At 43.1% G+C, this 26,916-nt stretch overlaps 4 protein-coding genes and 1 non-coding gene across 6 annotated transcripts; 4 read left to right on the top strand and 1 right to left on the bottom strand.

Annotated features, from left to right (window-relative positions):
* Window positions 1-5,354: 5,354 nt before the first annotated feature.
* LOC127766327 (U2 small nuclear ribonucleoprotein B'') lies at window positions 5,355-9,653 on the top strand. Of its 2 annotated transcripts, none has more exons than XM_052291402.1 (5): window positions 5,355-5,521; window positions 6,024-6,196; window positions 6,898-6,991; window positions 8,159-8,229; window positions 9,066-9,653. In XM_052291402.1, the coding sequence occupies exons 1-5, from the start codon at window positions 5,449-5,451 to the stop codon at window positions 9,348-9,350; spliced, it is 696 nt and encodes a 231-aa protein (XP_052147362.1). In that variant the 5' UTR covers window positions 5,355-5,448; the 3' UTR covers window positions 9,351-9,653. The 2 variants fall into 2 exon arrangements, with proteins under 2 accessions (XP_052147362.1, XP_052147361.1); XM_052291401.1 differs by having other exon boundaries at window positions 5,356-5,521; window positions 8,156-8,229; window positions 9,066-9,524.
* A 1,358-nt stretch (window positions 9,654-11,011) lies between these two features.
* LOC127766326 (protein SCAR2-like) lies at window positions 11,012-17,433 on the top strand. Its single transcript, XM_052291400.1, has 9 exons — window positions 11,012-11,348; window positions 12,351-12,511; window positions 12,648-12,771; window positions 12,877-13,006; window positions 13,106-13,173; window positions 13,259-16,346; window positions 16,434-16,517; window positions 16,600-16,707; window positions 16,817-17,433. The coding sequence occupies exons 1-9, from the start codon at window positions 11,194-11,196 to the stop codon at window positions 16,856-16,858; spliced, it is 3,960 nt and encodes a 1,319-aa protein (XP_052147360.1). The 5' UTR covers window positions 11,012-11,193; the 3' UTR covers window positions 16,859-17,433.
* Window positions 17,434-18,154: 721 nt separating this feature from the next.
* On the top strand, window positions 18,155-20,668 carry LOC127765697 (uncharacterized). Its single transcript, XM_052290641.1, has 4 exons — window positions 18,155-18,572; window positions 19,503-19,572; window positions 19,807-19,877; window positions 20,417-20,668. The coding sequence occupies exons 1-4, from the start codon at window positions 18,204-18,206 to the stop codon at window positions 20,417-20,419; spliced, it is 513 nt and encodes a 170-aa protein (XP_052146601.1). The 5' UTR covers window positions 18,155-18,203; the 3' UTR covers window positions 20,420-20,668.
* A 352-nt stretch (window positions 20,669-21,020) lies between these two features.
* Window positions 21,021-21,101, top strand: TRNAL-AAG (transfer RNA leucine (anticodon AAG)). Its single transcript has one exon. It is a non-coding gene; the product is annotated as a tRNA-Leu (tRNA).
* A 1,178-nt stretch (window positions 21,102-22,279) lies between these two features.
* LOC127768009 (26S proteasome regulatory subunit 4 homolog) lies at window positions 22,280-25,965 on the bottom strand. The gene is made up of 6 exons (XM_052293510.1): window positions 25,391-25,965; window positions 23,696-23,941; window positions 23,314-23,483; window positions 22,964-23,180; window positions 22,748-22,888; window positions 22,280-22,560 (listed from the first exon to the last, which is right to left on the bottom strand). The coding sequence occupies exons 1-6, from the start codon at window positions 25,883-25,885 to the stop codon at window positions 22,477-22,479; spliced, it is 1,353 nt and encodes a 450-aa protein (XP_052149470.1). The 5' UTR covers window positions 25,886-25,965; the 3' UTR covers window positions 22,280-22,476.
* Between the last annotated feature and the right edge of the window lie 951 nt (window positions 25,966-26,916).

Genomic DNA, 26,916 nt, shown 5'->3' with positions numbered 1-26,916 from the left:
AGCTGCCGCCCGGTTTGGAAGTCACGGGCTTGCTCCCCGATCTGCAGGTGGCGTTGGGCTGCAAAAGAAGTTTGGGGGTTTTGTTCGGCGCGCTCGCGTGCAGGAGGCTGACCCGGCGGCGGTGTGGAATCGTGCGTGGATTGGGCGGGCAGGTCAATCTCGGCGAAGTGGTGCGGTCTCGGCGGTGGAAATGTGCTTTTTGACCCGGCCTACCGCAGCGAGCGCGAGCGGTAGCGGTAGGCTCGCGGTGGCGCACGGGCGCGCGGCGCCATTTTGCGGTGAAAAGGAGGGCAGTTTTGCGGGTTGGGTTCAGTTGGTCACATCAGGTTTGGTCTGGGCCGGCGCGTTACGCTGTTCGCGTGGTAGTAGAGTTATACTGCTTGCCGTCAATCGGTTTGGTAGACACTGGACGTCGACACCTTTGGTCAGAGGAGTGGCCGCACGCTTGTTTTGAGAAAATCTTTGATTTTCCACTGACCATGGGAAACCGTATCAATTCGTACTTTCTCTTCTCGTTTGCAGTAGCACTTTTTTTTCTTGTGTGTATACACATGCGGCAGAATAGAGAAAAACAGAAAGAGAAAATCTGGCGTAGCCAGCCAACAGAAGTCAGAAGGCAAGCTTGGAATTCCACATCACGTTCATCCACGGTGTTCTGAAAAAGAATAGGTGCATCCACAGTAATAATCCAAAGGAGCAGGGCCATAGTGAGTAGTATTACAACAATCAGTTTTACCCTGGCCAGATGTGTTCTGAGATAATGGTTTGTTTAAGGAGCACCAAACTAAAAGCCACGACAGTGATCGAAACACAACAGTATAGCAACATTGGCCTGCATCGATCTAGAGCCAACTTGCCCCTAATCAAAGAGGGGGCTAATCTATCTAAGAATCTATTAGAAACCCAAAGAGACTTGAAGATCATTATGGACGCATTATCCTGGATTAAATCTGGTATCCACTGCCCACTAGGGCTCTCCACTTGCCGGTGGGGGGCTGCAAGAGGGAGCATTTTTCTGCTGCTTTTTGCTACAATGGGAAGTGGGCAAGTGACCTGCTCTCCCTGGAGGTCAAGAGATCTTGCTTAGGCTTAAGCCTAGTTTCTTCTCCCGACAGCTCAAGCTAATCAACTAAACTACGTGTGTCTATGCGGTCCTTAAGAAAAAGAAAAGACGCTGTGATTAATCATGCAGCAACTTGACCACTGAATCATGCGACGGGAAGAGATCACCACGAGCTAGCGCCATCAGCTGGGAACGAGATGCATGCATGTGCAGTACTGCAGTGCAAAAACCACTGCGATAGCTGCTTGTTGTCTGTACTTTACTCTGTACAATTCACGATCGTCGGTCACGTTTAACGGCGGCCGGTCCGGTGCTAGCCTTCTCATATGTCTGTGTATTGGCACTGTTGGTATATGGGTGGTGGTATATTATTTTCGTTTTCCTGGTTACGATCTTCAAACATTGTAATCTTGTAATTTTTTCCTAATGTATCAGTGTGACATTAAAAAAAAAAAAACCACTGCCATAGCTGCTTGTTGTCTGTACTTTACTGTACAATTCACAATTGTACTGGCTAGTGGACTGGTAGTACAGGAGAGAAAGAAAAGGACAAAAATGAGTGGAGTACGAAGCTCTGCTCCAGCTAGCTAGCTCGACAGATCCATTAATATGGTTTTGACATGCATTTGATTGGTTCCAAGTGGAAGAAAAGAAAAGCCTCTCTCCAGTGATCCGGGATGGAAGGGAGGAGCGGGTCTCTCAAGAAGGCAACTTGGATTCATGGCGAGTTGACGCTGCGAGTTTACCGGGTACGTGAAGAAGGTCGCCGCCGACGCATTCGTCGTGCTTAATTAGCTAACATGCTGCTTGCAGCATTGCTAGCTGTTTTGGCAAACTATTTTTCAACCGGACTTAATTTGCGCTTTCCCCTTTATAGGCACTAAGGCTTTCTTCGAGCAGGAGTTCGGAACTTCTCCCGTCTGAAAAAACGAGATAACTCATTAGCGAATGATTAATTAAAAAAACTTAAAAAATAAAATATAATAATATGATTTAAAAAATAAATTTTCTATAGAAAATTATTTTAAAAAATAAACAGTTTAGCAGTTTAGAAAAGGTCGTACGCGAAAAATAAGAGAGAAGATGGGAATTATAAGTGCCAAACGTAGCCTCAGACAAGGAGAATTATGGCATTTTAATTACAGGGTACAGAGATCATACGCACATCATCATACTCAACACGTACAACTGTCGTCTGTAGAAGGATATCATATCACCATCTCATCATCAAAACAAAACAAAAGAAAATAATTTAATACAGCAAAGAGTGATGGCCCACCACTAAAACCCAAGAATACACAGCTTCTACGTTGGGAATAAGTTCATCTGAGGTCCCTTAACTTGTCAACGAATCCGATTTTCGCTCTTCAACCGAAAAACCAGATACAACAGGTCCCTCCAACTATTAAAACCGGTGCAGATGAGGTCCCTCGGTGGTTTAGATGGCGGTTTTGGATGACGTGGCGCCTACGTGGCTAATTTGACTCGGTCTTCATCTGACGTGGCACTGACGTGACGCTTACGTGACAATTTAATTCAGAAAAATAATAAAACCCGCGGGACCCACATGTCATCCTCAGTCCTCCCTTCTCCCTGCTATCCTCTCCCTCTTCTTCCCTGCAATGTGGACTGGGGCAGCGGGCGGAGTGGCGCGACGGCGGCCGGAGCAGCGGCGCGCTGAACGGCGGCAATCCGCCGGGCCTCACGGGCGAAGGATCGTGGCCACCACCACCGCCACGGGCCCCCTCCCTCCGCGGCGTTCAGGTCGTCGTCGTGGCCGCTCCCTCGCGCCGCAGCCGCATGGGGACCTCGTCCCTTCCGCCACCGCGCCGCGTGCCGGAATCAAACCTTGCCGATGTGCGGCGCGAGGCGGTCGATTCAGGGCTCCGGGAAGGGCGTGCCGTTGTCCCACACCAGCTCGATAGTAATACCCGTTGGCTCAGCATCATCTCCATCAGAAGGCATATCCTTTTCTGCAGTTGACTCCTCAGTAGCTTCATTCACATACTTCGAAGTTACAACAATGCCTGGTTCCTCATCTTCACACTCATCTCTAGTCATGCTCGCATCAAATTTGGGAGATAATGATTCTGATAGTTGTAGCATGAGCCTCCTATTTGCAGTGCCCTGGTTTGGAAATGCGGAGTTCGACTGTAACTGCCAAGACATGGGAAATCCAGTCCCCTGGAGGAATGGCTGCCGGCGGGGAGGCCCATGCCGGCGCGGTGGAGCAGTAGGAGGTTGACTGGAGGTCGGACGAGGAGTTCAAGAGGTTCATGGGGAACCCGTCCATCGAGGCCGCCATGGCGCCATCGAGCTGGAGAAGAAGCGCGCCGACCGGAAGCTCCGCGAGCTCGATCGCGAGCCCGACGCCAACCCGCTCGCCGGCCTCCTCCGCGGCCTCGCCAGGGACTAGCTTGCCGATAACACCGCGGTCAGCCTCCCTGCCATTCCCACCTCACGCTTGCTCTCGGATCTGCGCGTGCGGGGGTGACGTCGTCTGGTGTGCGGTTGTGCTCGTCGGCGGCAGGTGTGGGGGGTGACGTCGTCTGGTGTGCAGACGCAGGAGTGTAGGTGGGCCTTCACATTGTGGCGAGGGAACTGAGGATGACATGTGGGTCCCACCATTTTTTATTATTATGTGTGTGAAACTAATATGTGGGTCCCATGGGTTTTATTATTTTTCTGAATTAAATTGTCACGTAAGTGACACGTCAGATGAAGACCGAGTTAAATTAGCCATGTAGGCGCCACGTCATCCAAAACCGCCATCTAAACCGTCGAGGGACCTCATCTGCACCGGTTTTGATAGTTAAGGGACCCGTTGTATCTGGTTTTCCGGTTGAAGGATGAAAATCGGATTCGTTGACAAGTTAAAAGGACCTTAGATGAACTTATTCCTCTACGTTGTATACTTGTACGGAATAAGTTCACCTGCCATCCCTCAATTTTACACCGACTTTGTATGATATCCCTTATCATTAATACCAGAAATCTTCACCTCTAAACTATACAAAACAATTCAGTTTAGGTCCCATGACAGTATAGATACATGTTTTTGCTGACGTGGCATCCATGTCATCAAAATAAAAAAGTATGCGGGACCCACATGTAGGTGAAGCGAAAAAAAGATGTGGGGCCCACCTATCAGGACCATCTTCTTAGAGAGAGGAAGGCCGGCTAGAGAGAGTGGGGGCGCCAGCGATAGAAGGGGTAGAGGGAGCGTGTTGACAGGAGATGGGGAGAGAGGCAGACGACGCGACGGCACTGGCGGGAGAGGGCCCGCCAGCTCGCCATGGCCTCTGCCAGTAGAATGGCCGGAACCAGCAGGGGAACGCCGTGCAGCGCTACCCCCGCCACTCGGCGTTCGACAACTTCTACCCCGTTCGACCATTGGAGAGGGGGGGGGAAGAGGCGGTTGGCACGACGGCGCTAGCGGGACAGGGAGAGAGAGAGAGGCGGATAGCGCGCCAGCGGCTTGGAACGCCTCGTCCAGAAGCTCCGCTATCCTCCATCGACAAGACCGCCACCGTCCGCGTCTTCGTCGACTTCATCCAGGTCTCCCCCTCCCTGCCTCGGTCAAAGCCGCATAACTCGTCGCCATGCGATAGGGTTTCGCCAAGGCGGTCGCCCGTCGCCTCCACTCCTGAGATCTGAAGAGTTGCCTCCACCTCCACCTCTACCAGCCTCAGTCGCCTCCGTCTCCGCCTCCTGCCGCTGCGCTTTGCCTACCGTCGCAGTGAAGGAAGGTAGGCCTCCCAACGGTGGTGAAGGGTGCGTTTGCCTATGAGTCCAACTGGAGGACGGTTGTGGACGCAAGCCGCCACTTGGGAAGAGGGGGGCGGGCACCGCTGGCACGCGGATCTAGCAGCCCGCCGCTGCGCCCGCTCTGCCTGCCGCTGCACCTGCTCAAGAGAGGAGAAGAAAAAAACAAGAAGAAATATTTCTCACTTACATGTGGGACCCACATATTATTTTATTTTTATTTTGCTGACTAGGCTGCCACGTCAATAAATCCATGCATCTATATTGCCATGGGACTTAAATTGGACGGTTTTATATAGTTTAGGGGTGAAGATTTCTGGTATTGAGCATAAGGAATGTCAAACAAACTCAGTGTAAAAGTTGAGGGATTGCAGGTGAACTTATTCCTACTTGTACAGAGGCAAACGTGTACGTGGGCTGTGGACCCAACGCGCCAATACGGCCCATCGATATTTTCGCACGCGCCGACTACGAGGCCCGAGGGCCGAAGAGAGAAGCGAAGGGGGCAGAGAAAGCAGGAGAGCCAAATCCCTCACCGCGGCCACAATATCGCGGCCCTCTCTCCTGCTCGTCTCGTCTCCCTTCTCGTCTTCGGCGGCGGCGGCGGCGGCGCGGCGGAGATGTTGTCCGGCGACATACCCCCGAACCAGACGGTCTACCTCAGGAACCTCAACGAGAAGGTCAAGAAAGAAGGTACGCATCTTCTCCCGGGCGGCGACCCAGCGCGCGGCCGCCCGCTGGCCAAAATCCCTCGTAAAACCCTAGCCCTCCCGATCTGGGCCGCTGCTCTCTGTCGCCTACTCGCCTCGTTGTAGGGTTTGGTCATGTAGCGTCCGGAGGTTTAGGATGTTGGAGGTGTTTTGATTTTTTTTTTGTTCCCATAGCAGTTGATGAAGGGGGGCAGTCGGCGGGCAGATGTTGGAGTTGCTCCATGTTTTCTCGCTAGAGGCTGATGGGAATGCCCATCTTGATTCCGTTTACCAGGTTAAGCTGTCGTTTGGGGGGAAATCTCTCTTACATTGTGTGTCATAGAAATTCGAGTGTGTAGTGCAAAAAATAGTCTCCTGTTCTGTGTACCCTAAGCTAACCAGATAACCCTAGTTTGTGTAAACCATCGCTCTGTTGTTCAACTATGGTATAACAGTACACCTCTTTGCTCGATTCATGCAGTAACTTATGTTGATCTTTCCTGCAGAATTAAAGAGATCACTCTATGCGTTGTGCTCCCAATATGGGAGGATACTGGATGTGGTGGCCTTAAAAACACCTAAACTGAGGGGGCAGGCATGGGTGGTCTTCAGCGAAATTACCGCCGCCACAAATGCTTTCCGTGGACTGCAGGAATTCGATTTTTATGGCAAAAGAATGGTAATCATTTGCACTTTAGTTGATAACTGATGTTTTAATTTCCAATTTGATTTTTTTATATGGTGTGTATGTTTTGCCTTAGAGTAACATTGCATTGCTATTTTTTCACATGGGATATTAAGTATTTGCAGAGTTCAGTCTGGTGCCATATGTTGGGCTGTAAATTTTTTACAACAAGGTTCTAAATTCAATGTTAAATTTTCAGTAATGAAGCTACTCAGATGGTTATCAATTTAAATTTTCAGTGATGCAAGTAATGTACAGTTACACATGGATCCATTTATTAATAGTATGATAATACCTTGATCTGGCTAGCAAGCATCATATCATTTGTGTTCTACAATGTTTTGCGGGATGCTTAGGTTAATGAAGTAGCATAGGTAAACATGCATTCTTCATAGTGTAGGTCTTACATACATTATAATTTGTTTATGTAGTAAGCATTCACCCTTTTGTTATTTGTAGAATAACATGTCAGGATAATCTCTATCTAGATGCTGAAAAACATATGCCTTAACTACTGTAGAGTCAATTGCTCCTAATACAATCTCTTGTTTGTATACTGGGCAAGTGAAAATAAACAATTTATATGGACGGTCTATTACATCACAATCAGAAGAAAATAGATCAGGCTTAATAGTACCACTCTATTTATTACCAAGGGCTAGTTACAACTTAATTCTTTTCCTTGCCCTGTGCAGCGAGTACAATATGCGAAAACAAGATCTGACTGTCTTGCAACCGAAGATGGTTCTACTGCTCCAAAAGAGAAAAGAAAGAAGCAAGAGGAGAAAGGTATTTCTAATTGCATTTTCATTTATGGATGTTTGATCGTTCTATGCACAAAACTTTCTGATTTGCAATCCTAGCAGATACCTTGAGGTAGTACAGGAATGGGGAAATACTAAGAATTCTACAGTGCAAGTTAAAATTGCATTCTTCAATATCTTCATAACTAGGGCATCAGCCTTTCAAACATCTATGTAGTGTATACTCCCTACATCACATAAACATGCCATTTCGGACATACATCAACTTGAACTTTCAAAATCTTCGGCATTGATGTCTTTTAAGTATTTCAATTATATATATCAATATCTTAGGTCTGTTATAAAACACGTACTTCCAAAGTATTCTCATCTTCTTGGTGCCTATGTCCAAAACAAAAATGTTCTCATGAATGGAAGTTGTGTAGTGGCTAGCAAAATGGAAAGATTCCTTTCTCTATCTCTGCTTTTTGTATCAATTGTACTCCTGTTCATTCTTGAAATTTAAGGAGGTACTCATAAGCTCCTTTTCCAGTAGAAGAATACATTAATTATCTCAAGAAGTCTATGTCTATTCGACACGCATGACACATTGGTTGATCCACCAATTGTGAGCAAGCTACGGAGACATTTAATTTCTTTGTTCTTGAAGATAGGTAATTAAACCATAGTTTCTCACACTTCCATGATGCTCCACCTATGTCTATGAACTTGAGAGCCCAACGTTTTTTTTTATACTTTGTGATTTTCTTAAGGTCCTTTCACCACATTTGACTTCATCCTAGACATCTCAAATGCCTTATGTTACGTTAGGTACACAACACTTTCTTTGGTGATGAAGATGTATGTTGTTGTGGGGACTTCCGTCTGAAGTCTTTTCAACAATAAAATAAAATTTTGGAAGTGCCTAAAGTGTCCGCTAAGCTTATCATGAGCATCATTACCTCTATTTTATTTCAGATGCGCAAGCTACTTTTCTAGGAGTAGTAAGTTTTTGTGTTGGTAGTTCAGTCATCAGTCATAACTTATGAAACTTGATTTATCTGCTTGTTGAGTTCCCTTTGGTTTGGTTCTACTCTTTAGTTATTAGGGAATTACTGCTTAGGACTACATTTTATTTTCATTTTTCACTGTTCGATTATTGAAGAACATGTATTTATATGTTTTGCATTTGGTTTTTGCTCTCTTTTAGCAGCGGAGAAAAAACGACGAGCTGAAGAGGCGCAACAATCTGGTCCTAATGCTGCTGCCCAAAGCAATGGGACTGTAAGTTCTTTACTGGTTTATATACCATGATTTCGTTTTTTATACCATTATTCTATGCCACCTTGTCTGTATAACAGTCTTATCACCTTGCCACTATTATTTCTTGAAGCCTAGTTTTTTTAATGCATTCTGTCATATATATAGTGTGGATTTTGCTGCTTAGGTTCATCTATTCTGATACCAGATATCTACCACAGTGTTTCTTTGTGCCAGCATTGTCTTATTTTACACAAATGTTGAAATGGTATATACACTTTGACTGGATTATGTCTTTTACTAGTTTCAAGGTGAATGTCCATCTTTTGGTTGAAAGATTTGAGGCATCATAGGGAATTAATGAATTATATGTGTGTGCGCTTACATTAGGGGGCTACTTGGTCATCTTGACTTGTATGGAAAAATTACTGCTGTTCAATTCTTTAAATTGAACTATTTTTAGATTATTCTGGCAGTAGGAAGATAGTCTTACGGTAGTACAGTTTTTTTGTTAGCTCACCAATTTATGTCCTCGGAAACTCTGCTATAACTGTTTTTTCTTGTCTATCCCAGAAGGAACCAACTTAGGCTTCCTGGTAATAACTACCTTAGTGTTGTCCATCTTCCATGACATGGGTTAAGTGGGTAGTAGTTAGTAAGATATAATATCTCTCTATTGTTCCATTAATCTATGCTGAATGTATCGCTATCGTCAATTAGATTATGTGGACAAAACAAGCACCGGTATACTTACTACTTTCATATTATCATTTGTAATGCAGGAAATTTCATATGCTCAACTACTATGCAACTTTGAGTTTCTTCAAGTATTTTGAGTTTCTTTGTTGACTTCTGTGCAGGGTTATCAAGCCTCACGCCTGGGCAAGACTTCGCAAGAGCCACCTGCACCTCCAAACAATATCCTTTTCATCCAGAACTTACCAGCTGAGACTACAAGCATGATGCTCCAGATCCTGTTCCAGCAGTACCCTGGTTTCAGGGAAGTCCGGATGATCGAAGCCAAGCCAGGCATTGCTTTTGTGGAATACGAGGACGACAGCCAGTCTATGGTTGCAATGCAAGCTCTGCAGGGTTTCAAGATCACCCCATACAACCCAATGGCTATATCCTACGCAAAGAAGTGAATGATCCATGGGATCCCACAATCTGGCAAGAAAACCTCTGTACTTGTAAGACTTTCCGCCCTTAGCTTTCAAACTGCTGTATCAGTTTTCTAACACTGTATTTTTGGAAAGCAATTGCTTAGTTTAGAAGTCTTTGTTGCTTAAATCATATTTGGTCTTCATTCTTTTTGTTAACCCTGCTTTTGATGCTGGCAAGTCTGGTATTGTGGCCTTTGTAGGCTACATTATCTTTTCTCCTACACTGGTGGTAGAAGTTAGAAGATGTATCCCTCCCTTAAAAGCCAAGAGAAAATCATGCCCCTATATTCCCCTCTTCCATTTTCCTTGGTCAGAGATGAATGAGGTGTATATGCCATATTATATTGCCAAAAATCATAAGTGTCACCTCAGTAGTTGCAGGCATGATGATTGTTGAACACGTATTTTAGTGGTGGGATGGTAGGTTTCGTGGCCTTGTGATCTTATACAATAAAGTGTGCGGCCTTCTACTACTATTTGGCTATTATGGGATTCTTGTTGCATTCGTGGCCCTCATATTAGGTGTATGCCTATCCATTCTCCCATCTATGAGTAACTTTGAAGTCCATGAACGTATATTGTGCATGCTACCCATGCATTGGCATGTTTCTAGTGGAAAAGCGATCGCGCGAAGATAGCCACAGCCACTCAGCCAGCCAGGCTACAGTGTAGCTGTGCTCACTCGTGCAACCTATGTGCTGGTAGGAGTATCTCTTATCAGGTCGGTACAGGTAGCCGGTAGCCTGGAATTTGTAGGGGCGTTGTCTTGTCGCTGGACACCGTTCGTTCCGGCAAAAATCACACGAGATAAATCTTGTAGCGTACTGACCTTGTGAACAGTATTTTTGTCGTGTAAGAGGGGGCCGGGAGGAAACCATGTGACATGTTAAAAGGCGTTTGCTTGTTTTTGCTGTGGGTTAATTCGCCTTTTTCACCTGTGGGCCGGGAGTATGCTGGATGTAGATGGATTTTTTTCTGGGGTTGCTTAGAATGGTACTAACTATGATTTGTTTTCAACAATTCATACAGAAGTATAGGTTTTAATGTTGTCTCTGGCTGCAGCCCGTGATATTCCTTGTGCTAGGAAACAAAGCAGCAAAGACAATTTCATGGTCGTTCTCTTATCCCTGCCGAAAGAAAGGGGAGATTATACGATCAAGTGATGACGGAATCGGGGCATTACAAAATTGCTGCGGATATGATGAAGTGACGACGACAGCATTTGGATGTTCTGTTCTGTCCACACAAAAACGCAAATGTGCAGATCATTTCAACAGAAGAATTTTACCTTTCGATTCCAAATTTCTCAGCTATTTCACGCATGCCCTAGCAGTAAGTAGAGAGTACTACGTATAATGGGAGTTCACAAGAATCGTCGCATACACGAGCAGCAACAAAGCCAATAAAATTAACATGTTCACATGCACTCCGCCGGCGGTACGGTGGGGCCCACATGGGTAGTAGAGTCACCTCCCGGTGGGTCCCGCTTGACCTGACCTCACCCCTCCCCCGGGAGAACGGACGGAGAATTAATTAGCCTCCCACAACTCCTTAATTCCATCTCCTCTCCCCTGCTGATGTGTTGTGTCATCGTGTGCTTACGAGAAAGAAATACACCTTGGAGAAGAAACAAAAGGCCCGCCCCGACCCGACGAGGCGACGAAGAAGACGAAGCGCCAAAAAAAGCGTAAAAGGCAGCGCAGAGAGCTCTTCTCTGAGCCATCTGAATTGGAAGCTGCACTGCGCAGTGGCACAGCGGCGCGCACCGGCAGCTGCAACGAGAAAAAGCTGCCATTGCTGCTGCAAGGAGGAGAGGTGGAGGGCAATGCCCCTGTCGAGGCACGAGGTCGGCAACGAGTACTCGCTCGGCGGCCGCGAGCTCTACCGCCGGGCCAACCAGCTCGACCCGGAGGCCGTCCTCGATGGCGTCGCCATGGCCGGCCTCGTCGGCGTCCTCCGCCAGCTCGGCGACCTCGCAGAGTACGACGACCCTCCCTCCCCGTCCTCACATGTCTTACTTTGATTTATTTCGAGAGAGAGAGAGAAAAAAAACGCCTTCTTCGATTGCTCTCCCGGTTGAATTCCTCATGGATGGTGAGCTTTTCTGATTATATTTCTTGAGAGCATTTTTTTCTGAGTTATTATTTGGCGAATTTCCTGGGATTGTTGCGTCGCAATTTGCTGGGGGTCAATGGTGATGGGATGTTGATCGCAGTAGATCACCTAATGACCTAATGCATTTGTTATGAACAAACACCGGAGGCCTTGGTGATCCTTTTTTTCTTCGAATAGGTAGGTGATTGATGTGTTAGCCATTTGACTTCCAGGTAGTTAACTCTGGTAATGTCCTAGTCCTAGCTCAGCAACTCCAACAAAAAATATCTTTTTTTTTTCTCCCCCGTCTTCTGATTGTGATCGAGCACGTACTGGTCATCATGTACTAGCACTTTATGGCCCAACTTTTTTTTAAGAAAAAGGTCTCAGGTTCGCGTTCATCTATTGAAGGATGCTCTGATTGATTTCTTAGAGCCTGGAGGTTGAAGCAACGGAAAACAAAGAATTGCATAAAAGCAACCATAGTTTGACCTGGATTCATCCCTTTAGCTGTTGCTGTGATTGCGATGATAATGATCCTTGGCATTTCTGTTGTTTATCAACGTTGGAATCAGTTGGCAGAAGTCCAAAATGCGCATCAAAATTCATCAGACGTTCTTGAATTCCATTTAAGCCTTACACCAGATGGCTGTTAGGACATAGGACACATGTGTCGAGTACTCTTCTTTTCACTTTATGAACAATAATGATTTGGCTATTTTTGGATACACCAACTAATTAAAAGCCTCAACTGATATATTTTGCTATAATCAGTAAAGATTCCATGTCACCACACGGCAACATAACTAGAACTTCTGGCAATCTTAGTATCATCATGTCATAATGCAAATCATGATGCCATCAAATTGTCCCATTGCATGTGTGCAGATTTGCTGCACAGGTGTTCCATGGTCTGTACGATGAGGTGATGACAGCATCTGCACGAGGGCATGGGCTCATGCTCCGGGTGCAGCAGCTGGAGGCAGAGTTGCCACTCGTGGAGAAAGACTCTTGTCATACAGACTACCTGTATGTTGCTTCTAACAGGGGTATGTGCAACAGCACACAACACAAGCTTCTCTGCATTCTGAAAGAAACAACTTCTGTCACCTCTACCTGTTTCTGCTAAGGGAAGCGTCTTCTACTGGTCTCGTTCATAAGAAATCGATTGGTTTTTTTTTGCAGGAATCGATTGGCATTCGAATCCGAGGTTGGAAAGTGGGGTTGTGACAAAAGGCGACACGCCTCGCTTCATCATGGACTCCATTAAGAAGTGTCATGGGCCTCCCAAATTGTTCATGCTTGACAAGTATGATGGCCTAACCTTTTTCTGTTCATGTGTGTGTTGAGCTTGCACCTACTGATGACTGAAGATAATGCTGATCTTTATGGATATGATCATGCATTTTTGCAGGTATGACATTGGTGGTGAGGGAGCTTGCTTGAAGAGATACACAGACCCGTCCTTCTTCAAGACAGATTCTGCATGTTCTAGCATGCTAGAGCAAGGAATTCAAAGAGAAAGAAGACCTCTTAGAGCTATGGTAATGAAACTGAAAACAGTAGATTTCTTCGGTAGAATGATCCTATTTGACTGAACCTAATAGATTGAGTGCTTGTCATTTCTTTTCCATTTCTTCCAGGAGATCAGGCCGACCTTGCAAAATTCTGAGATTTTCAGACCACCTAATGCAGCCAACAATGACTCCAAGTAGCACCCACTATAATCATCTCATACCACCCAGAATTTTCTCTTCTGTTTTAATCTCAGACAAACGGCAATTTCTTTTTTGTAGATTGGAGACAGATTTGTCTGGTGAAGCTTTGGATGAAGTCCCAACAAGGCGCCGGCAACTGAAGTACCGACAACTAAATGGATCTGTGTTCCGAAGCTTCAGGCCACAGATGCAGAATCTTTACGGAGAAACTTCACCAGATGAGAAGCCCTGCTCCATGAACCATCCAGAAGTGCAGATATCTTTCACTGACTCACCTGACACAAACACTGAAGAGAGGGACGTCATGGTAGACACATTCAGCAGCATGGACAAAGGCAAGGAAAACAACTACGTGATGGCTGGCAAGAACAGATTGATATCAGAAGAAGCACTATCGCGTTCTTCGGATGCTCGGTCTGCAGGAAGCAGCAAGGGATACAACTCTGAAGTTGACATCTACGTGGACGCTCTCACCACAATGGATTCTGAGGTTGAGACAGACACAGAGCACAGAGATCATGGACACCGTGCCTTGGTACCGGTGGAGTCCAGCAAACCGTGCTCTGATGTTCACGGTGCCGCGGTTTCAGGGTCTATTAGCTTCAGGAACAATGGCTCAATGGTGCCTAACTCTTCAGATGTTGTCCCAGCAGAGGAAGAAAATAATGATCACCATCAAGGGTATGTCTGTGTCCCTTCACCACAGGCCAAACCTGTTGCTGGTGAACATGAGAGGAGCAGCTCGTTGGAGGAATTGTTTGCACAAGAAAAACCGGTGTCATGCGAGCATGAGAGGACCAGTTCTTTGGAGGAATTGCTCCTTGGAGATGTCCATCCTTCTGGGCATAACATGAGATCATCAGCTACTGAATCAAATACAAATGGTGTTGTCAGTACTGTTGAATCAAATGGTACAGTTGGCACTACAAAGAAAGAAAAGGATAACCCCATCATTGCAGGCATTTCCTTCAAGAAGACAGCGAGCAAGAAATCAAAGTATGTGGGCAGCATGGAGCTTATTGTTTCAAAAGTGGGCATTTTGCCGAGAAAACTCTCCAAAAAGCATGATCCGTTCTCTGATTCCCTCAGAAACATGGCCAAGCAGTTGCTTGAGCTGAAGATTGATGGCACCAAAGATACTGAGTTATATGAATTTGAAGCAAATGGTGAGGGATGTGATATGAAGTGTCTGGAAATGTCTCACCCTCCTATTGAAATTATGGGGAGTGCCACGCAAAGCGTTCCTCCTGATTCACCTCAAGACAACGTTGATTCAAGAGCATGTCGACCAGAAGAAGTGAACCAAGAGTATGACCATGATGTTCCACCAAGTGATAGTCCCCAAGATTCAGTTGATGGAAATGTATTTCGGGACATTGCATTGTTACGTTCTCAAGAGGAACAACAATGTGCAGGTCCTGTAACTGTTGACAATTTGTTGGATCATACACCCGAAAATACTCAAGATCAGATTGGGGAACATTTTTATAGGGAAGTGACTGAAGATATTCATACTGAAGTTGTCCCTGAAAATGGCCCTGATATAGGCGAAGAATTAGAAGAAGGCAGTATTACTGAAGAGAAGGTGAACGAGGAAGATGTCGAGGAAAGCAATGAGTCCGATGCATACACATTGGATGAAAACACCGAGTACATAGAAGAGCAAGTGGTTTCAGATGATTTGATCTCCTCACCGATCTCATCCAAGCAATCTGATGATCCTTGTCAGATGGCAGCACTCACTCTTACAGATGCAGATGATGCCTTGGCAGGTAAAAATGTAGACAATGACATCTCTGAAATGCATATCACATTGTCAAGAACAATAACAGAATCCAATGTATCTACAGTGGTTGTTGAATCAGCAGGAACAATAACAGAATCCAATGTATCTACAGTGGTTGTTGAATCAGCAACAACCAATGATGTGGCCGTCCAATATAATGAACAATGCTGTTTACATCCAGAAACCAGTTTTGCACAAGATTTAACTCATGTCAGCAGCTGTGAAGTTGAAGGACAAAATGAGCCATTACCACTGTGCAGCTCATCCATGGTGGGTACAACTCCAGATCTGTCTGTAGACACTGAAGAAATACATGAAAACCCCATTTTGTGCATTGACAGCAGTTCTGATTTGTTCAGAGATGCACTAGCTCCAGATTCTAGAGATGTGCCATTACCAAACATCTCAAGTTTTGATTGGATGCTTAATGGTGCAATGCAGAAGTCGTTGAATGTACTTCCTGCTAAACCACCTAATGGAATTTTACAGGAAAATAATTCTTCCAAAGATACTGAAGATGCACCACCGCCACTACCACCTCTCCCGCCAATGCAATGGAGAACAACAAAACTTCAGCCAGGGCCTGCAGTTTTATCTGCAAAATTTGGGAGACCACCAAGACCAAAACCTCCAGTTAAGTACCAGGAAAATGAGAGTTACTCCTCACAGGATGAAAGAAATAGAGAGCCTGAAATTCTTCAGGAAGCAAGTCTGCAGAATGGCTCGACTTCGGTCACTCCAGAGAAGGAAATGGTAGTGGCAAAAGTTTCTAATGAGATCCAGACAAATATAATGTTTGGTAGGGATTCTCAAGAAAGCCACCTCAAAGGACTCAATGAGTATGATGTGCAAGCTTCTGATTCATTCTCCACATCAGAATTCAAGAGCGTGGGAGGTGTTGCTTCAGTAGAAGGCGACAATCTTGAAACTTCACAGTTATCTGAGCTTATAGTAATTCCAGAGGAGGCATGGTCTGAGCTTGTAGATATAAAATCAATATCTGGACAGGAGAAAGGAAGAAAACGCCAGCTTAGCACTGGAGTTTTCAATTGCAATGGCATGCATACTACTGGTCTGTCAGCAGAAAAGAGGGATGACTACAAAATATATGATCAAAATGAAAAGAATTTATTAGCTGGAAAGGGAAATGCAATAGCAGATTCAGAAGAAAAGGAACCAAATGGAGTTACTTGTCAGGATGATACGAAGAATTCTGACTTGTTGGTGCAACAGGAAGATGGACAACATGATAGTTCTGCTGGCACGGCAAGGGAATCGTCTTCTTCATTTGAAGAGGAAGTAGCAAAGTTTTCACCACCGAGAGTGCCAACACCACCTAAATATCCTCTATTCCAAGTTACTGCTCATGATAGAAGCATGGTATGGTTATTTTTGCATTATTCGTTTCACCACTTTATGACTAAGATTTCACCTGACCAAATGTCTATCTTTCTCATGCTTTATTAGCTAAAAAAGGCTCCAACTTTGGTTCAGCCTTCTGTCAAGCTTTCAGACGAGAACAACACAATACTGGAACAGATAAAGAATAAGGTAAAGTACTCACCGTTGGACCTAAAAACACTGGCATTGAGTTTAGTTTTGCTAATGTAATTTTTTCTTGTTTACTTCACAGTCTTTCAACTTGAAGCCAGTTCTTGCAAAGAGACCGAACATGATGGGTGCTCCAAGAACGAACTTGCAAGTGGTGGCCATCCTGGAGAGGGCTAATGCTATTCGCCAGGTTTATAAACCATCTCTTGCAACATTATTAATCTCCCTTACAGTTTCAGCTGATCATAGCTTTGTCATCTATGGTCATATGATTATTTTCTCTCCTGCAAATCAAACAGGCTGTTGCTGATGACGATGATGAGGATAGCTGGAGTGACTAGCTGATTCCTCAGAGCATGCAATTTGGCGCCTGATGTTTCTTCACATTCACATTTCACAAGGTCTGTGGTGATCATGCCATCATGGACTTGCGTTTCCTGTTCTTGCATAAGTAGAGCTAGCAAACTGTGAAATGAACTACAGGGTATCATCTGATCAAGAAGATTAATGTCTCATATGAAGTTCATGCCATGAAGATGCAACATGTAAACGGTGTATCAATTTTTTCCCGCTTTTCCGGCACGTCATGTGTTTACGCCCCGTTTGGAACAGGAATTTCATAGGGATTTCACGTCGAACAATTCAAATTCCGTTGAAATCCAGAGAAATTCCCTCCTTCCAAACATGGCCTTTTTTGTCTTTGTCGATGGGCCTCCTGTAACTTGATGCACGGTGAGGATTGTATATGCCTGATAGGACTAGTTAGTGTGTTTTCTTTTTGATGAAAAAATGAATCTTGAGGGTATATAATAATACATAATGCATATATGCCAAGATTTCCTGGTCTTATGACTTATGGAGCCTGTAAAGGACCTTTTTCTATAATATTATTATATAGTATGACAAAAGAAAACATTCTGGACAAAACTGAAACAGAATTATAGATGCAAATACTACTTGGGCAGTCGCCATCACAGGTGAGTGGGTTCCAGATGGTGCTGGGACTGGATCAAGATAAGACTGTTTACATGATAACACGGACTTTTTTTTTAGAAAAGGGACATAATCACACATGTAGGTGTTTAATCAAATAAAACCATTTTCATACACCCCTTAACTAACATAATAGATTAGTAGAGTCATGGTGCATGACTCTATCCATCAGAATTTAAATCCTGATACCCACAAATACCACACATATTTATGCTTTCAGTAGAAGTTTATTGTGGTTAGGGTTTTATCTCGACCTGCGTCTTTTTAAACAACACGTTAAAAGAAACTAATATAAAATCAGTAGGAATCTTCTTTTCCCATGAAGCCCTAGAATTTCCACTTGTCAAGATCCCACTGTTTTCTTCCATCCACCATCTTCTTTTCCGGCGAAGCCCTACAATTTTCACTTGTCAAATCTCACTGTTTTCTTCCATCCACGATCCAATATGACAATATGACATCCAACAAATTTAAAGCACCAAAGTCCAATATGACAAACAACAAATCTAAAGCACCAAAGTAAAAGAAAAAAAAAAGATAAATAAATCACAATATTCCAACTCTTCCCTTCCACGCCACCAACTTTTCCACCTTTCACAAACGAGGACGCCTCCCTTTTCGCAGAAAAGCCCTCGCCTTCCTCGCGAATCCGCCTCCACTCCCCCTCCCTTCCCGAGGAAACCCCCACTTTGCATGGCCAAGCGCCTCCCGGCCGACGGCCTCGCCGCCATCCGCGCCGCGCTCCGCCCCTCCGCCCGCGGCCTCCGATCCCGCCCCTCCCAAGGCGGCAAGGCGGGGAAGCCGTCCGCCGCTCCGCTGGATACGCCCAGGAACGCCGCCGGCGCCGGCGCCAGCGCCGGGCGCGCGGAGGTGCGGGATTTGGCGGCGGCGTGCGGGCTGCAGGAGGACGACCGGGTGCCGCTCTCCGAGGTGGTGCTGGACTGCACGAGGCGATGGTTCCAGGACACGCTCAAGGAGGCCCGCGCCGGCGACGCCGCCATGCAGGTGCTCGTCGGCCAGATGTACCGCAGCGGCTACGGCGTCAACAAGAACGAGCACAAGGTGAGCCCCCTTCCTTTTCGCTTCTTGGTGGGCTCTCGAGTAAAATGAAGTAATGAGCCTTTCTTATATCTTGCTTCTGAATATGGCAATTGATAAAATCTTCGATATGGATCAGTGTATTTACATCTGCTGGGTAGAATTTATATATGCTTCTGTTACTATTGTAGTAATTTCATAGATTTTCCCTCATAACTGTATGTGATCGATAAACTTCATCAACCACTAGCTAATTTAGCTTGTGTGCTTCCTTGCTAAATGCTAACCATCGTCAATGGAGGAGATCGGTTCAATTGAACTTGTAATCTGCTCGTAAACATGCTTACTGTTACATCTGCAATCATAATACAGATGGAATTAATCATAAATCATCTTTTTTAATTGTGTTCTCATGGTTAACATTCTAACAGAAACTACCTGGTACCATTTTTCCAGTCCTTTGGTGAATGTGGATATACCAGTTACAGCTTTTTGACATTCACATTAGAGTTTTCTTAACATAGAGTTAAAACTTAAACCAAAATTTTAGGCGTTGCTTGTACATCCACCTAGATTGGACAGGTGCATGTTGTCAGAGGGGGTGGGGATGGCTTGCCACTTTCCATCTTGGTTGGAGGCTACTCATCCCTCTAAGGCGCATCAAGTGAAAATGCAGAGCACAAAAGAACGAGGAATTACAACCAGGAGCATGTAATATTCCTAGGGGAAAACTGGAGCTCAAAGCAGATAAGATTGGTTAACAGTATAGGCATGCCAAATCTGTGTTTCGCACTGGGGCCTGGCAGCAGTAGGTTTTATAACATAGGGCCTGTCACCAAGCATTCTTACTGAGATTTTGGGTTTCTGTTTCTTTTTTATTCGATGCATTATTCTTCTTTATGTTGCTTTGCTACAATTTTTTAGTTGATTGACAATGACAACTTTATCACATAGGCTCAAATTTGGACGGAGAAAGCATCACGATATCGATCTACAGTCTGGAAAGTTAGCAACAAACGCCCAGGTTAGCGATCCTCTGTGTAACATCCTGCCTATATTTAAGACCATTCAGTATTTTTTTTTCCTCTAGAATTCAAGGACCCTTCAGTATTCTGTTTTTCTGGTATCTCCGGCTTGCATTTGTCTCCTGCTTCTGTTTTTCTGTTCTTTTCAAGTATCTTGGGCTTGTGAAGGTTAAAGAAAGAAAAAGAAAAAAAATTTCTACTGTTTCTGGGGCTGACATATTGTTTTGTTGCAGGATACAATGCTAGTGACTCAGATTCAGATGATTCCAAGGAAACAGGCAAACAATCACATGTTACTGGAAAGGTAAGTTTATGTCCCATGTGCCACTGTGATCCACAACAGTCTCCATTTTCTGGCGTCTTGTAGTTAACCATTATAGTTCCAGATGTTGATTGTTGAGAAACAATCTTTGTTTCGGTTCATAGATGTCCTGCACATTTGGGTTAGCTCACCACGTATAGACCATTTAGTTGCACAATGAAGAATTTAGGATTTCATGTGATTGATTGCTTGGTATTGAGTATAAACCATTTTTATGATCCACACAACTAAATAAATTAGTCTCTTCAGAACCGGTACCCTCCTCAAGGACAGCAAAAAAAAAAAGATCACTTTTATTCCTCCTTTTCTCTTGAGACTTGAATACTCTGTTGATCTTGTTTTGTAGCACATAAAAGCAGGGTTGTATATACATGAAATTTGATCTTAAAATACATGTGAAATTAAGTATATTTTTTGAGAAAATGTGCACTATGTAGAGCGAAGTATGTATACTTTTTAAACATTCTGTTACTTTTTCCATTTGATTGAAAACAAGTTTTAAAAAGTCATTTACTTTGCAGTGACTACAAAACCAGCAAGGCAAGAAAAACTACCCCATGATGACATGATGTACCCCATGATGCATGAAATACGCGGTTCTATCAAGGAGATTATTTGCGTGCCCTATTAGTTAAGCGTGTATGGTGCTCTGTTCTCGTTTGTGTGGTTTACAAATTTACTTATCATTGAAAATGTAAAATTCTCAGGATGGGTTTCACTGAACACTGAGCATACGAGGAATCAGTAAGGATATTCGATTTTTTGTTTTGTCACGAGCATTCTCATCTCTTTGTTGCATGTCCTAAATGGCGAATTCTGTAAAATTCAAATTGTGAATGGGTCAGAAATAGGTACGAATTTTGAAATATCCACATGTAAGAAATACACAAAATTGTAAAAGAATAATTAAAACACGCCTAACTAATGGGCAAAGCTGTCAAAAACTAAAACTGCGCAATAATCCCCACCCCAAATTAAAAAAAAACAAAACAAATACAAGCATGTACACGAGCTTAAAGATTCATGAATAGCCATCCAAAGGGACCAAGAGGATTAGTACAAAATTATGTGTGTATTCATTCTCATCAAGAATAGTATATTTAAATTCAGTTCATGTGCAAACAGGTTGAGATGGCCGAGTTGGTCTAAGGCGCCAGATTAAGGTTCTGGTCCGAAAGGGCGTGGGTTCAAATCCCACTCTCAACAAATTTACACTTTTTTATTTTCCGAATTATTTCGCTCGAACTAAATGCAGGTTGCCCCCCTTTAGCATCTTCACCATTTCCACGCCCAAATCCCACTCTCAACAAATTGACACTTTTTTATTTTCCGAATTATTTCGCTCGAACTAAATGCAGGTTTCCCCCCTTTAGCATCTTCACCATTTGAACTTGCAAGCCTTTTTTTTTTTTTGCTCTGATAATACGACCTTAAATCATTTCATTTTTCGAATTATTTCGCTCGAACTCTTTTTTATTTTCCGAATTATTTCGCTCGAACTAAATGCAGGTTTCCCCCCTTTAGCATCTTCACCATTTGAACTTGCAAGCCTTTTTTTTTTTGCTCTGATAATACGACCTTAAATCATTTCATTTTCGAATTATTTCGCTCGAACTAAATGCAGGTTTCCCCCCTTAGCATCTTCACCATTTGAACTTGCAAGCCTTTTTTTTTTTTTTGCTCTGATAATACGACCTTAAATCATTTCATTTTTCGAATTATTTCGCTCGAACTCTTTTTTATTTTCCGAATTATTTCGCTCGAACTAAATGCAGGTTTCCCCCCTTTAGCATCTTCACCATTTGAACTTGCAAGCCTTTTTTTTTTTTCTCTGATAATACGACCTTAAATCATTTCATTTTTCGAATTATTTCGCTCGAACTCTTTTTTATTTTCCGAATTATTTCGCTTGAACTAAATGCAGGTTTCCCCCCTTTAGCATCTTCACCATTTGAACTTGCAAGCCTTTTTTTTTTTGCTCTGATAATACGACCTTAAATCATTTCATTTTCGAATTATTTCGCTCGAACTAAATGCAGGTTTCCCCCCTTAGCATCTTCACCATTTGAACTTGCAAGCCTTTTTTTGGCTCTGATAATACGACCTCAAATCATTCTTATCCCAGCATATCACATGTCACCTGTACACGTTTCGTTTCGCAATTTGCTGTCTTCCCCTCGATGGTATGCCCATGTAGTATGGATTTTTACCGGATTCTATTTAGAGTAATAACATGATAATCACAATCAACTATTGAATTAGAATGATAACGTGATGGTTTTGATCAGATTCGCCTTAATCAAAAAGTGCAATTTGACAACCGGTCCATAATCAGAACTGCATCTGTTCAAACAATCAGGAATCCCATGTTTGATCAAAAAGCATTTAACATTGAACCGTAACTGCATGCATTCCTGGTAGCCATACATTGTTCAGGGGGTTCTTTAGTTCGACATTGCTGAATGAGAAGGGTGTAAGCAAACATTCTCCGAACATTGAACCAAACACCAGCTCTACCAGTTCTCTATTACACTTAACCGTGTCCTGGAGGTAATTCTGGTGCTGATGAGTGGTGGATGTCTCACATATAAAGCCCTTCCGGTACACCTTCCTTCTTCTTGAACATGACCTTCTCTTTGGCCTTCTTGAAATCGGCATGTGTCACCTAAAGCAACAGAAGAACAGCAAATGTAAAAAGAGAAGTGCAACAAAGACTTGCATTCCATGCAAATATGTTCTGAGCGCAGCTCAAACTAAGATCTGAAAGGATTGGCACTTAGTATGCTCGAAAGTTTTAACATTAACAGTACTAGAGAGCAAGGAGTCTGGTTGAGAAAACAAAGCTGAGTTACCTTCATTCTGCGCTCCCTTAAAGCGAGCAATCCAGCCTCCGTACATATTGCTTTGATGTCAGCACCACAAAACTCATCCTTGGTCATCACAAACTCTTCTAGGTTAACATCATCTGCCAATGTCATCTTAGATGTGTGTATCTGCACCCAAAAACTATTGATAAGAACGAAGCAGGTTTCCAATAAGACAGAACTTGAAACATTGTAGAAAAGCACCTGGAAGATCCGCCTCCTGGTTTTAATATCTGGTAACGGAAATTCAATCTTTCTGTCTATCCGACCAGGTCGAAGCAAAGCTGGGTCAAGACTTTCAATGCGATTTGTTGCTAAAATAACTTTAACATCTCCCCTTGAATCAAAACCATCCAGCTGATTAAGCAACTCCAACATGGTTCTCTGAATTTCACGCTCTCCACCCGAATGAGCATCATACCTATAAGGAGAAAAAAAAAAGTTCATCAATACTCATATAAACTATTTCATGGGAAGTTCCACCAATCTTTTACTATACACAAACAACATTCATCATATAGAAGACTTCCCATTTGAAGTATGCACTACTCTACCTCTTTGTTCCGACTGCATCAATCTCGTCAATAAAGACAATTGACGGAGAAAGATCATCAGCCACCCTAAACAATTCTCTTACAAGCTTGGGGCCATCACCAAGGTACTTTTGGATCAACTCACTCCCAACAACACGCAAAAATGTTGCTGATGTAGAATTAGCAACCGCCTGCAATAATTACAAAAAGATATTCATGAATTTTCAAGGAAAAAATATAGCTATATAATATCAAATTTGCACCTTTTTAATCATATGCAAAAATATGAACATGAAATGAATAACTAGCATTTATTAAGTTACTAGTTTATTAATGAATTGAATTTGAAATGGAGTAAACATGGGAATTCAAGACTTCAATGTCCTAAGAAAAAGAGACAAACCTTTGCAAGTAGAGTTTTGCCTGTGCCAGGTTCCCCATATAATATTACTCCCTTGGGAGGCCTTATTCCAATGTCCTCATATAGCTCAGGATGAGTCAAGGGAAGCTCAACAGCCTCTTTAATCTCTTGAATTTGGGCATCCAGACCACCGATGTCCGCATAAGATTCCAAAGGTGCCTTTTCAACTTTCATGACAGAAACCATAGGGTCAACCTCATCTTGCAAAATTCCAACCACAGAGAGAACCTGAAGAAATGATTTATCAAGTTTGGTTATAAAAAACTTCTCACAAGTAAAAAAGAGCATAAGAGCAAGTTTAATAGTAGAGCCAACTATTGGTTATAAGCTCATATTAGAGCTAACATGTATAGTAGGTTAGCTATAAGATTAGCTCTTTTTTTTTTCTCCTCTCTTTTTCTACCCTATAAAATTAATGCATCTGTCTTGAAGCATGTGTAGAGGGAGCTAGCTCTTGCATGAAAGCCAACTCTCCATATTTTTCTTTATCTCTCACCTCACATAAGTTTATAGTTGGCTTATAGCCCAATATTATCCTTGCTCTAAAGCTTCAAGTCTATTGTATCAAAACAGTGCCATAATAATTTCACCATTGAATAAAAATTATATCAAAGATTTCCAAAGTGGCAATAAACTGAGAAAGACTGGGAGATGCTTCCAGTGGATACAATTGAAGACACTAGACACATATAAGAAAAGGTGTGCTACAAAGAAATTATGGTGTTGACAGACAAAAAACAGAACAAAAAAGGAACAGTGCACTCCTAAAAGTGAAATGCTCCCATGGAGAAAATAAACTTACTAAATTACATCCAAAGGATTAGATTACACTGTTTATAATAATCACTCTTTTCCAAGATTCAATCTTCAACCAATACTTAATCTTAGTCATGCAGAGTTCCCACAGTGTTCGAAATTAAGGTTGTAAGAGTTGCATATGCATCGCCCACTGAAATGTAAGGTAGCCGCGACCCTTAAATATGGCAATCTTACATACAAATGGAGTCAAATTAAATTAATACTATTTGCTTTCTCAACCATCAAAGTGTTTATTGCCCTTCAAAAGAAAATTTGGTGATTCTAGTACAAGCCTGAAACTGGCCTCCATCACATATAGGAACCAGTAGGCAAACAAAAAAACTGGCATTTAACGAAAAAAAAAACATAGTTACTTTGAGTTTCTTCTGAAGAAATCGGCGAAATATTTATAATTTTACTGTTACCATTTGCAGGTACCGAATGTGCACCATCTGATCTGATTGCCTACAACACAAGTCAAGCATAGATTACCTAAATGCTACTGGGTTGTGGGCATAGAATACCTTAATGCTACTAGATTGATGTACATATATGTTTAAATGTTTTCCATCTGCAAGCAACTCTACCATGACAACCATTCATACATTATATGGTTAACCTTTTTTTTTTCTTCAGAAGAAACTCTACCATACCAATAAACATTCATAATTACTAGTAGAAAATGCTCCGGTCATATTCACCTCATTTTTTTTCTTATCCCGCCATGACCTGAATATTCTTAGTCTGTTCCATAAGTCTAATTCTAACCAACCTTTTCGACCCAATCACCAAACCATGAACTACTGATGTGTTAGTGTGGTGCTTCCAATCCCACTGAACCAATCCATCAGGAAAAGGGGAAATTGTACACATTAATACCTTGTTATGCATCAGAATGGCACACCCTGGCTCGAGCTGGTCCTTGTCGACGAATGATAATATGCCAACATAGTATTCCGGCCCGACGGACGACGAGACGATGGCATGGCTCTCATCGATGATCTCCTCAAGCGAGCCAACGCTCATGGGGGTGCCCCGGAGGTCATCGACCTTGGATCGGTCCTCCTCCGTCTTGTCCTCGCTGGGTCGCAGCCGCTCCTGGCTGACGACGAACTCCTCCTCCATGAGGAGGTAGTCCTTGACCCGCTCCAGCTTGAGCAAGCGGAGGCGGCATTTGGAGAGCGGCGCCACGGCGGGCAGGCGCGCCGCCGCCTCGGGCCCCTTCTGCTTCCGCTGCTTCCGGCCGACGCGGGACGGCGCGGCGGGGGGCTCGAACTTGCGGTCCTTCTTGTCGCCGGCGCCGCCGTCGCCCGGCTTGCGATCGCCGGGGAGGCCGCCCTGCTTCCCCATCCCGCCGGGAGTGCCCTGCCCCATCGCCGCCGGTGGGTTGCGTCGCTTCGAGGGTTAGGGTTTGGGTGTTGGGGGGATCGGGAAGAGGAGAGAGTGGGAATAAAAGTTTTTTCCTGGATGAGATTGATAAATATTCTCTCTCAGTAATACTCCTATGCTCCCATCGGTTGGACATTTGGCCCAAAATGGCTTATTTGGCTTATTAGAAAATTAAAATTAATTTATAAGTATAACTTTTGTAGATTTGTTCGTAGCTACTTAAAAGCCAACATTAACAAAAAGTACGTTAAAAGCATTTCAAAATCAACTTCAAAATCAAGTTCAAAAATTCAAATTTTGGCTATACACTTGCCAATGAAGAAGGAAAACGAGTTATCATACCACATTTATTTTCATATTTTTACTGGATAAAAAATAAATACGAATAACTCGGATAAAAAAACAAATACAAATTATCTTGAATACGAATAAATATCAAATATGACCGGACACAAATACGGAAACAATTTTTTTTAACACGAAAACCATCTCAACTTCTAATATAAACAAATATCATCATATATGATTAGCTCATTTTATATAAAATATAGTATAATTTATAAAAATATTTAAAGTTTAAATAATATTAAATAGTGTTGACTAGTGTTAAGAGATGGGCTACTATTATAAAAGAGTAAATTTCATAAAACTGCAACTTTAGTAACAAAACTATCAACATTAGTGGCATGTTTCAGTTTGATGTAACAATAGCGTGTGAAATTATCACAAAACTGCAACTTTTATGTTATATGCTGCTAAGTAGCAGCATATAACATAAAAGTTGCAGTTTTGTGATAATTTCACATGATATTGTTGCAACAAACTGAAACATGTTGCTAATGTTATAGCAAATTGATAATTTTGTCACTAAAGTTGCAGTTTTCTGAAATTTACTCATTATAAAATCTAAAAGGTATATTGAAGGTTGTAGAGTTATAAAGAATTGGGGTATGTCTCATGTTCGTAGCGGATATCCGAACAGCACTGTTCACCGGATATCCGTATCCAATGAAACC

This window comes from Oryza glaberrima, chromosome 3, assembly GCF_000147395.1.
Source record: "Oryza glaberrima chromosome 3, OglaRS2, whole genome shotgun sequence".
Taxonomy (NCBI): Eukaryota; Viridiplantae; Streptophyta; class Magnoliopsida; order Poales; family Poaceae; genus Oryza; species Oryza glaberrima.
Note: the sequence above shows the minus strand (reverse complement) of the source record. Positions and strands in the feature narration are given on the sequence as shown.

Excerpts from the sequence above, each read along its gene's own strand:
- LOC127766327 (XM_052291401.1), top strand. The coding sequence starts at position 5,449 with ATGTTGTCCGGCGACATACCCCCGAACCAGACGGTCTACCTCAGGAAC. Across the intron at positions 6,992-8,155 it reads AAAGAAGCAAGAGGAGAAAG|CAGCGGAGAAAAAACGACGA; the intron begins GTATTTCTAATT and ends GCTCTCTTTTAG. Across the intron at positions 8,230-9,065 it reads CTGCCCAAAGCAATGGGACT|GGTTATCAAGCCTCACGCCT; the intron begins GTAAGTTCTTTA and ends ACTTCTGTGCAG.
- LOC127766326 (XM_052291400.1), top strand. The coding sequence starts at position 11,194 with ATGCCCCTGTCGAGGCACGAGGTCGGCAACGAGTACTCGCTCGGCGGC. Across the intron at positions 12,512-12,647 it reads GTATGTTGCTTCTAACAGGG|GAATCGATTGGCATTCGAAT; the intron begins GTATGTGCAACA and ends TTTTTTTTGCAG. Across the intron at positions 16,708-16,816 it reads GGGCTAATGCTATTCGCCAG|GCTGTTGCTGATGACGATGA; the intron begins GTTTATAAACCA and ends CAAATCAAACAG.
- LOC127765697 (XM_052290641.1), top strand. The coding sequence starts at position 18,204 with ATGGCCAAGCGCCTCCCGGCCGACGGCCTCGCCGCCATCCGCGCCGCG. Across the intron at positions 18,573-19,502 it reads TCAACAAGAACGAGCACAAG|GCTCAAATTTGGACGGAGAA; the intron begins GTGAGCCCCCTT and ends TTTATCACATAG. Across the intron at positions 19,573-19,806 it reads AGTTAGCAACAAACGCCCAG|GATACAATGCTAGTGACTCA; the intron begins GTTAGCGATCCT and ends GTTTTGTTGCAG.
- LOC127768009 (XM_052293510.1), bottom strand. The coding sequence starts at position 25,885 with ATGGGGCAGGGCACTCCCGGCGGGATGGGGAAGCAGGGCGGCCTCCCC. Across the intron at positions 23,484-23,695 it reads GCAAAACTCTACTTGCAAAG|GCGGTTGCTAATTCTACATC; the intron begins GTTTGTCTCTTT and ends TAATTATTGCAG. Across the intron at positions 22,889-22,963 it reads CCAGGAGGCGGATCTTCCAG|ATACACACATCTAAGATGAC; the intron begins GTGCTTTTCTAC and ends TTTTGGGTGCAG.